General features: G+C 40.9%; 1 protein-coding gene across 5 annotated transcripts in view; it reads right to left on the bottom strand.

Moving 5' to 3' along the window:
• Window positions 1-298: 298 nt before the first annotated feature.
• Katna1 (katanin catalytic subunit A1) overlaps window positions 299-11,117 on the bottom strand; it is a 52,482-nt gene continuing 41,663 nt past the window's right edge. For 4 of the 5 annotated variants that reach the window (XM_004645475.3, XM_023705781.1, XM_023705782.1 and 1 more), the window contains exons 8-11: window positions 4,607-4,733; window positions 3,396-3,530; window positions 2,822-2,948; window positions 299-651 (exon numbers count right to left, since the gene is read on the bottom strand). In XM_004645475.3, the coding sequence (XP_004645532.1) occupies window positions 453-651; window positions 2,822-2,948; window positions 3,396-3,530; window positions 4,607-4,733 (588 nt within the window). In that variant the 3' untranslated portion in view covers window positions 299-452. The remainder of the gene's footprint in view (window positions 652-2,821; window positions 2,949-3,395; window positions 3,531-4,606; window positions 4,734-11,117) is intronic. The other variant, XM_023705780.1, reaches the window with a different exon arrangement.

Here is an 11,117-nt window from a genome sequence, read left to right as displayed (position 1 = left end):
ATGTCTTAACTGGCTACCTGTTTAAAGGTGTTCAGGTATTTTCAGTTATCATTGTCAACTAAGGAGCGAGAGCCACAGTGGCAGAGTAGAAGAGAACATACTATACTTAGAAGTACAAAAAAGGGCCAGGGAGATAGCTCAGTGGCATAAGCACCTGCCCAGCAAGTGCAAGGCCCCGAGTTTGATCCCTGGTCCCAAAAAATAGTACAAAAAAGCCATTTTCCAACTGCAGGAACAATATTTGTATTGAAGTACCTATAAATAGAAATCAGTAAATGCGGAAGAAAAACAAATTTGGAGCTTAAAAAAAAATGCCTTTATTCAGAATCACAAGGATTTAAAAAATCTTATCATTATGAAAGTTTAAAAAAATATAGCACTCAGTGCAATGAAATACATTTAATTATTTTCAAAGACATAAGGCAGATTTCTCACAGTTTTCATGTGAGAATTTAGCATGATCCAAATTCAAATATCCATTTCTCATATCTTTCAATGTCTGCAGCAGAAACTGACTTAGAAACCTTTTTTAAAGCCATTTCAAAATCTTCCATTGTTGTGGGCATGTGCATTTCTTCTCTTGAAAGATTTCGAATTTCTTCTGGGGTCAAACCTTCAATTCGCCTTCTCATTGCCATCAAGGATGCATCCCTAGATTTAGAGGTTTTAAAAAGTCACAAAGTGTCATTTTAATTGAATAAAAAATGCACGCATTATAATCTCTAAGATCTTACTATATAATGTACATATGTAGCACTGCATTGGATCTTACACTGAAATACAAGGCCTGTTCTAAGTTGTTTGGCAATTCAGTCTTCTATTCTTTTTTTGTGTGTGGAACCGGGGATTGAACTCAGGATTAAACTCAAACCCTTTGTGTTTGCCAGGCAAGCAATTATTCTACTGAGCCATCTCCCTGGCCCCCAGTCTTCCATTCTAAAGTAAGAATTCTAACCAGTATGTAATTGATAATGTGCATAAAACCCAAGAAAAAATACACAGATAATAAATATAGCAGTTGCATTTCACTGTAAATATTCAATAAAATAAAGACATCATCACATGGGGCTGGGGAGATAGCTTGGCGGTCTAAGCATCTGCTGGCAAGTGCAAGAACCTGGCTGGATCCCTGTACCACATGCCACGCCCACCCTGGGAGGGTGCGTTGCACTGGCCACCAAGACAGGGCGAGTTGTCACACCTGTAATCCCAATACTGGGGAGGCTAACACAGGAGGATCACTACAAGTCCTAGCTAAGCGAGACCTAGTACTAAATAAATAGATTAAAAGTCATCATCATCATCACAGAAAAAAAAATATTTTTTGCTAGAAAACTTTTTGTACATAAAGTAAAAAATATCAAGTTTCTCCTTCACACACCAAACTCTCATCCTTTTTTTTTAAATGTGTTTGGTACAGTCTCACCACACAGCTCCAACTTGTAGTGATGCTCCTGTCTCAGCCTCCCCAGCGCTGGGATTACAAGCGTGCACCACCCGGCCCAGTCTTGTTAGCTTCAGTATGCCTGGTGGCAGGGCTGGAAAGGCCTGTGGTGCCAGGGATTGAACCCCAGTCCCTGTGCTTGCCTAGGCATGGGCTTAGTCCATTGAGCTATTTCACCCATCTGTTTAAGTTTATTTTGCAGTACCAGGGATTGAAGGTGGGACCTTGCACTTGCCAGGCAGGCCATTTATGCTACTGAGCTATATCCCCAGTCCGCAACTCTCATCCTTTATAGTGGCCAGCACATATGCAAAAGGACAACATACCTGCTTTGTTGTACACACATTCTCACCGACTGTTTTAACCCTGAACATGTGCTCACTTTAAGAATTGAGGGAATTTGTATAGTCAAGATCTTTGCTAGTAAAGGTGAGCTAAAGATGTGGATTAGGACAAAGTCTACTTAACTGGATTCCACATAACCCTTTGTTCTTGCTCCCGTTTCCATAGATTAGAATATGTTCACTAAGAACAAGATCACTTCCCATGTAACACTGTAGTGACCAAATGTCCCAACTATTTAAATCCAATACAACTATTGATTTTCTAATTTACCCAAACTGTCCTAATATTAACACCTTGAACTAATAGCTTTAAAATGACTTCACCAACATGCAAGATACCCAGATACCTTTCTAGCACCTGCATTCACCAAGATACCCAAGTATCTTATCAGCACCTAAAATTTTTTTATTTATTTATTTATTTTTGGGCGGAACTGGGGATTGAACTCAGGCCCTTGCACTTGCCAGGCAAGAGCCTATTCTACTGAGCTATCTCCCCAACCCCCTAGCACCTAAAATTTAAAACTGACATGGTGTGGTGCCACAGGCTGTAGCACCAGCACTTAAGAGGCTCAGGAAGGAGGACTGTAAATTGAAGATGAGCATAGGCAATTTAATTAAGACCTTGTCTCAAAATATAAAAAGGGGTGATGATGTTGCTCAGTTCAAAGGTCCTGGGTTCAACACACACACACACACACAAAGCTTATGACTGAAATGTGGGTCTTTACATTAGTGCAGTATAAAAAGTAATAGGTTTTGTCTTTTTTTTTTTTTTTTTCTTTCAGTACCAGGGACTGAACTTGGGACCTTGAGCTTGCCAGGGAGGGTGTTATGCCACTGATCTATCTCCCCAGCCTGTTTCATTGTTTTCTTTGAGACAGAATCTCATTATGTACCATATGCCGTCCTCAAACTCAGGGCAATTCTCCTGCCTCAGCTGCCCAAGTGCTGGGATTATGGGTGTGTGCCATCATGCCTGGCTATGATAGTTTCCACGTACAAAAACCTTACCATCCAGAATAATGCATACCTGCATACATTGGTAATGTCTGCACCTGAATAACCTTCCATCTTTTCTGCTATGCTTGCAAGGTTAACATCATCAGCCAGCTCCAGCTCACGAAGACTTATTCGCAACAGCTCCTCCCTACCTTTTGCTAACAGCAGAAACAAATGTTAAAATGTATGCCTTCAGAAACACTATTATTATTTCTTAAGTCTGTGTCAAGTTGTTTGCCAGTTTTCATTTGCTTGAAATTTCAAGAGTTGACACTCACCAAACTTTTAATTTCTTCACTATCAAGATTTCTAAGCCCTAAATGTAGACAAACTAGTAATGCAGAAAGATTTTTTTTTTTCTCCAAATGCCTTCAGGGCAGGTTTGGCTGGCTTGAGCTGTGGGGATCGAACCACAGCAACCTAAGCCTGACTACTTTGTTGAAGCAGCCACTTAAAGAACTGAGCTAAGGGGAAGGCCCCCTACAAACTTGTAATGCAAAGAAAAGATAATTTATTCCCTATATTTATCTCTCTAGGAAAGATTAATACCAAATTGCAAATTAAAAGTACCTGGCAGGATGTTTCAGACAAGATTTAAATGATACCTGATGGTAAGGGAATATAAATTCGTTTTTCAAGACGTCGCCGTAAAGCCTCATCTATATCCCAGGGAAAATTTGTAGCTGCCAGAACCATAACCATTTTGGAAGGGTCATCATTTTCAGAAGCACCTCCAACACCTAAAGGGATAAAGAAAGAATAAAAAGAAATAAAGCTTAGCTATATAAAGACTGTCAAATACTTATCAACACAACAAGGTAGTATAATCTTCATGGTTAAGATTTAAAAACCTAGGGCCAGGGAGATAGCTCAGTGACATAAGTGCCTGTCTAGCAAGCACAAGGTCCTGAGTTCGATCCCTGCTACCACCAAAAATAAAATAAAAGATTTAAAAAGCTAACTTGAAGGGCTGGCCAAATAGCTCAGCAAATAAAAGTACCTGCAAGCAGGCGCAGGGGCCAGAGGTTCAATTCCTGAGCCTGCCATGCTGGCCCCAGCCCTGTCCCTGGGGCTTGCTGAGACAGCAATTGAGACTGGGCGTGGTGGCACGTGCCTGTAATCCCAGCTCTCGGGAGGCTGTAAACAGGCAGATCACTACAAGTCCAATCTAGTAGCAAGACCCTGAACACTCTGTAGATCCTTCCCTAGAAGAAATACCAAAAATAAATAAATAAAAAGCTAACTTGCGAATACATGAATTTCTAATCCAATGAAAGTAAGTTTCTGTAGTGCAAAATACTACTATTCAAAATAGGCTTAATCAGGCTGGGGAGATAGCTCAGGGGCATAAGTGCCTGCCTGGCAAGCATAAGGTCCTGAGGGTCCTGAGTTTGATCCTCAGCACCAAAAAGTAAAAAGACAAAACAGACTTAATCAACAGATTAGCCCAACTCACCAACTTAACTACTTAATTTAAAGTTGCTTTCAAAAGCATACACAGCCTCTAAGGCAAATTTAACTGTATTCATTTCTATTTCAATTTCATGGCTTAAGGTAAGACATCAAACTCTCTCTCTCTCTCTCTCTCTCTCTCTCATTAGATTCCCACTATTTTAGACATGTCACTGTACCAAATACCACTTTTAGTCCTCAGGACCTATTTGCCAACCCCTCCCCGCACCCTGGTCCATCTGGACTTGTGAAAATTGATTAATTAAAAGCACTGCGCTAGCACTAGCGGTAGAGTTAGACCAACTGGCGCTAGTCACTCAGCAACCCCCAGCCCAGGTCCCTACAGGCACAGACACGTATCTACCATCCATCTGAACGAGAAGCTCTGCTTTCACTCTTCTGCTTGCTTCATGCTCTTCAGAAGTCCCTCTGCGACTACAAATGGAATCTATCTCATCAATAAATATAGTGGCTGGAGAATAAAATCGAGCCTAAAGAAAGAAACCATGCAATATTAAGTTTTTATTTCATTTAAATAATCTATGGGCTAGCAATTAGAAAATTGGAGGAAGCGGCTTCCATAATATGCACCTTTCAACTGGGTGTGGTGGCATACATCTGTAATCTCAGCATTTGGGAGGCTGAGGCAGGAGGATCACTGAGGCCAGCCTAGGCTACAAAGTGAGTTCAAGGCAGCCTAGACTGCAGTGAAACCCTGTCTCAAAAAACAACAACAACAAAATACTTTAGAAATTAGTGGTTGCCACAAGGTGTGCCAAGGGACAGAGTGTGAATTCCTTTTTAGGAGATAAAAAGGTCCTAATTGTGAGTAACCTAGTCACTAATTTTATACTTTAAAATGGCTTAAATGGTTTTTAGTTAAAATTTTAAGACACGTATGTAAATTGACTAACTGCTTAAGAGCATTAAAATATACAATACTGTTAGTAGTCAAATTTATAAATAGCAGGGCCAGCCAAATAGCTCAGTGGATTAAAGTACCTGCTTAGAGAATTCTTGAGACTGGGTGTGGTGGTGCACACCTGTAATCCCAGCACTTGGGACTCTGTAAACAGCAGGATCACTACAAGTCCGATCTACACAGTGAGACCCTGTACACCCTGTACACCCTGTCCTAAATAAAATTTGAAAAATTTATAAATAGCAATTTAATTAAAATTCCTTATAGACTCTATAATTTTATTTAATGTATTAGTTCTCTTTGACCAAATTTTTTTCTATAGCTTTAGAATACCAATATCTACAAAATTTTCCCGCCAGTTATCCATATCATCATAGTGTACAGAATAACCCTATATTTATATTATCATTCAACTATATATAGCTAGTTATGTTAGTCCAGGCTGGCCTTGAATTCATTATGTAGCCCAGGCTGGCCTCAAATCTATGGCAATCTTCCTGGCCTCAGCCTCCTGAGTGCTGGGATTATCGGCATGCGCTACACGATTGGTGACAACCATTGATCTTTACACATATGTAGTTCATATAAAATGAAACAACATATAGCCTTTCATGTCTGCCCTCCTTCATTTAACATGTTTTCAATGTTTATTTATGTTATAGCACACAATACTTTATTCCTTTTTACAGCTGAACAGTATCCCTAAATTTATATTTACTCCTTAAATGTATGTCTCCTTCAAAATAACAGAAGATCAATCTCAACCATTAATAGGTCTCAGTCAAGTATGAATCTAGTAAACAGTTCAGATCCAACAATATCACTCTTAAGGAGAATGCAAAAACAATTTATTGCACTAAGAAGTTTGTTGTTAATCATTATTTAAACCAAATAAAGATTTCCAAAAAACAACTTAGATAAACAAATACCATTTACACAATTGAACATGCAACCATACTGGGTTATAGTATTCTCTAAGAGGTAACTATGTTGAAGGGGGAAAAAAATGCATCTAAAGTACAGATTTGGAGGGCTGGCCAGATAGCTCAGCAGACTAAAGCGCCTCCTTAGGCAGAGCGCAACAGCCGGGGTTTGATCCCCATCATGCTGTGCCAGCCCTGCCCCCAAGGTGCGCTGAGATGGTGATTGAGACTGGGCATAGTGGCGCATCCCTGTAATCCCAGCAGGTGGCAGGCTGAAAACAGGAGAATCACTATGAGTCTGATCTATGCAGTGAGACACTGTAGACCCTGTACTAAATACATTAAAAAATAAAATAGAATAAATAAAACAAAGTATGGATTTAGTTTGAGTTTGTTCACTTGGAAAGATCCAAATATGTAAGTCCTACTTTCTCTTCTAGTCAAAATTTGAATGTTAAGTCATTACCTACTCAGGTACTCAGGATTGAACCCAGAGCCTCACACATGCTAGGCAGGCATCCCACCTTTGAGCTCCACTCCCCTCCATGTCCCCCAGTCCCATATTTTGTGGTACTGAGGAAATGAATCCAGGATCTTTGCACTGAGCTAACTTCACTTTTTACTTTTGGGACAGGAGCTTGTTAAATTGGTAAATTGCAAAGCTGAGCTAGAATTTATGATCCTTCTACCTCAGCTTGCTACAGTGCTTAGATTATAGGTATGTGCCACCATACCCAGCTCCAACTACCCTTTTTCTTTTTGACACAAAGTTTTAGTTGCCTAGGCTAGTCTCAAACTTGTGCTCCTATTGCCTCAGCCTTCCAAGTAACTGAATTTTTTTTTTTAATTTTATTTATTTGTGTGTGTGTGTGTGTGTGTGTGTGTGTGTGTGTGTGGCCAGCTCAGCCCACCAGGGGGCGGGGCTGGCTGGCATGTGGTGCTGGGGGATTGAACCGTGGCTGTGGTCCCTGTGCTTTGCTAAGCTTGTTCCAAGCAGGTGCTTTAGACCACTGAGCCATCTCCCCAGCCCCTGAATTCTTTAATTCCCTCCAAAGGTATAATTTCATTTTAAATGGTTACTACTTGGGTTTAGATACTATATATAAAATTTTGTGTTATGTCCCTGTCAAGAAATGTAGAGAATGAACTTACTAAAGTATCCAATAAAATTCTCATGTGAAATTCTAGCTAGAAACCCCATATACAAACAGTACTTTTATGAACAAAATTTAAAGTTCAATCCCTTTGTCGACACACCAAACAAAAATTACTAGACTGATTCTTCTCAAGTACCTAGGGAATGTAGAATGGTCTGACTTCAAGCAGAGGTTGTGACACCTGCCAGACTGCCTCTGGCTGGCCTGGGAAGATGCTGTGAGATTTTCAACGAACACAAATTTATTCTGCCTGCTCCATACCCCTCTTCTGGTAAGAGGAGTGTCTTCATTTGTAAGCCACTGCATTTTTAACTTCTACTATTTCAGAAGTGGCTGTCTCTCCTCAGAGCTCTAAAGATGATTTAGGTCAACCCCATCAGATCACTGCAGTTCTGTGACCAGAGATGATGGGCTCAGGAATGGGCATGTGGCTCAGAAGAGGGTAATCGCTGGGCTTTCGCCTGAACATATGGAACTTGTTCTGGTAACTTCTCGGAGATTACCAACAGGACAACAAAAGTAAGATTTAAGATTCTGATAATTATCTTAGCCATTTTCCAAATCTGCCTAAAATCAAAGCCAAGATAGCTAAGAGTCAGAAAGATTCCTAAGGGGATTTCAACTGATGACTAATGCTAGGCCTAATAACCTAAAAAGTAACTTCTGAAAATTCTCTGTATTTTTGTTATTATTTTTTGTTTAAATTCATTTTATTGGGATTCTACTGAAAACAATTCTTGACAATATAACAAGAATTATGGGAGCAGTGAGACAGCTCAGCGGACTAAAGTGCACGCATGCTTAGGCAAGCTTAGGCACTGTGGTACGATTCCCGGCACCACATGCAGCGCCAGCCTCAGCCACACAAGAAAAATAGTACACATTTTCACCAAATTTAAGTAGCCTATTTAAAACATACGTCTCAGTTGTGGTGGTGCACACCTATAATCCTAGCACTTGGGAGGCTGAGGCAGGAAGATCACTGCAAGTTCAACACCAGCCTGGACTACAAAATGAATCAAATGAATTCAAAGCCAGCCCAAACTGTACAGCAAAAGTCTGTCTCAAAAAAACCAAATATTACTCAATGTTCATTTTGAAAGATCCTGGGGAGGGAAAGGCACACTAAAAGTGGCATCAGCTATAGTAAACTCAAAACCAAGACAGGAAAGGCAGTGCAGTTCTACCCAGTGAGAATCCATGATTAAAAGAAATAAGCTAGCTTCCAATATGGCCTTCAATGTCCGGTCACCAGAGCAAAAGCTCCACATAGGACTGTCAGCTAGTGCTCACACAGTCTACTCCTGATGAACAGGGATTTACTTAATGGTGGTTACAGTTTTCCCAAGCAATTTCAGAGAAGCCAGTAAAAAATAATGCTTTTCGATAGTTTCATAAAATTCACAACCAAAAAATAATGCAGGCTAAGGCAGGAGGCATTTGAACTCAGCCTGGGTAAGCAGTTTAGTCATTTACCAAGACCCTGCCTTTAAAACATTTTAAGGGCCCTCTGTGTAGACTGAGTTCCATGCGAGGGAATCAAAGGATGAGGCCACAGCCATGGCCTACTACCAGCAAAAAGAGAAAGATCCAATCATTTTTGTGACCAAATAAGACCATGACCCTCCCAGCAATGCAGAGCTGGTGGCTCACTATCCCAATGAGCCATACAAGGAACATGGTCTGATACTGCCAAAGACATTAACTGGACCTCCCATGCCTAGGAAGAATGTCCAGCCTCCCCTGTGGAGAACAGCTTAAGTTGGGCTTTTCTTGCTTCCACTACAGCACCAAGGACATCAAAAGATCAGGCTGTACAGCCTAGCTTTGGGCCCTGCAGGAATGCATGCAGAAATACCCAGACCTCCATCCCCAGGAGGAGGAGGAAACAGTGGAAGAGGATGGGATGGGGAGAAGCAGGGCCAGCGAAACATATGCAGGCCATGGCTCCCACTGTGGCCACTGCAGCCAAAGAGGAAGGATGCAGCCAGTGAAGGCCACAGGGATGGGCTCCAGTCCTTCTACTTCAGTGACATGAGTCTTTTGCAAAATGCTCTGCAAGACAGTGTCTTTCCTCTGTTGGTCTGTGCACTATAATGTATAAAATAACTGATTTGGATGATCGTGACCCCTTGATGTACCACTGGAAAAGAGGCTGTGTGTGTTCTACATGAACTTGTCAGCAATGCAGCCACTTTTGATTGCTTTTTTCTCATACTGCCCTGAATTTCACCACCATGCAATATGCTGAATGTCCTCAGCAACCAAAAATCGTTATGCAGGAATGTTTCCTCTGAGTGAAGTGATTTATTCTCATCCATAATATCCTTTTTAGGAGCTTTTAGACCTCTTTGGGAAATGAGATAAAAGCAAAAACACCTCCCCTTGAAAATGCTGGAGTGGGGCCATTCCTACTGACACAAGAGGCCAGATGGGCACATAGGTATTTCCCAAGACAACCTTGCTCTTAAGTGTGAGAATGTCCTGTATTTCCTTCCTGTAATAGTCTGGTTTTTGTGTTTGCCTGAGCTAAAGGTATTCTAGTCTGGAAGCTGATTTGATTCCTGACTCCCAATCTCCTTCTACATGAAAGGCTGGTTTTTACTGTTCCTTATTTTGCAGTTTCAAGAACCCTGGCTGGGGTTCATGTTCATATGGTTCAGTCTGGTCAGACTGATATTATGGAGATGTGGAGTCCTGATTATTACCAGCGCAGCAGCCAAGAGAGGAAACAGTGTAAATGAAATCAATAAAAGGAAGATGCTCTCTTGTTTTAAAAAATGTTTTAGGGTTGAGGGTTTAACTCTATACAAAGGCCGTAGGTTCAATCCCCAATACTGAAAAATAAAACAACACAACACAAATAACATCAACTGGGTGATACATGTTTGTAATCCCAACTATCTGCCACAACAGACTGTTTAGATCATTGAAAGCTCTAAAGTTATTTGAGACACTATCTCCAAAAATGTAAAAGCATTGCTAATATATATAGTTCAGCACAAGAGGGACAGGGAGAGAGGGAGAGGAGGACAGGGAGAGAGGGGGAGGGGAGGGAAGGGAAGGGAGAGGGAGAGGGAGAGGGACAGGGAGAGGAAGAGGGAGAGGAAGAGGGAGAGGAAGGGGAAGGAGAAGGAGAAGGAGAGGGAGGAGAGGGAGGGAAGGAAGGGGGAGGGAGGGAATGAGGGAAATTATTCTACAATGTTGGAAATATGCTCTTTATTTTTTGCTCAATGAGCAAATTACTTATTCAACATTAAGAAAGTCTTCAGGGCTGGCCACATAGCTCAGCAGATTAAAGCATCTGCTTAGGCAGACAGAAGGGAGCAGGGTTCGGTTCATTCCCCAGGATGCTGTGTTGGCCCCGCCCCCAAAGTGAGCAGAGACTGCAACTGAGCCTGGGTGTGGTGGCTTGCACCTGTAATCCCAGCGCTTGGGAGGCTAAAAACAAGAGAATCACTAGGAGTCCAATTTGTGTAGTGAGACCCTGCAGACCCTGTACTAAATACATTAAAAAAAGAGAAAGTCTCCATTAGGTTCCTACTATGCTATAGACTAGTAATGAGCCATTAAAAATCCATTAATTTGTCTCTTTGTCTTAAGAGGAAGGAGAAAGAAAATGGAGATTCAAAAGGAAGAAACCTTTTCATAAAATAGAAAACCTAAAATTGCAAAGCTTACAGTTTGCTTCTGAGCTTAGGAAGGAAGACCTGATTTAATATATTAGCATGGTCATCTAAGGTTTTGTCTGCTATAATTAAAAATTCATGTATTGTTGCTCTCTAATAATTAAAACTTTGCTAATACACAAAACTACACCATTTTTAGTCAGTTTAGTAAAACTGAAGTTACATAATCAGTAAAGTTTAATAA

The sequence above is a fragment of the Octodon degus genome, unplaced genomic scaffold, assembly GCF_000260255.1.
Source record: "Octodon degus isolate 3935 unplaced genomic scaffold, OctDeg1.0 scaffold00229, whole genome shotgun sequence".
Taxonomy (NCBI): domain Eukaryota; kingdom Metazoa; phylum Chordata; class Mammalia; order Rodentia; family Octodontidae; genus Octodon; species Octodon degus.
This window is presented reverse-complemented; position numbering and strand designations above follow the sequence as displayed.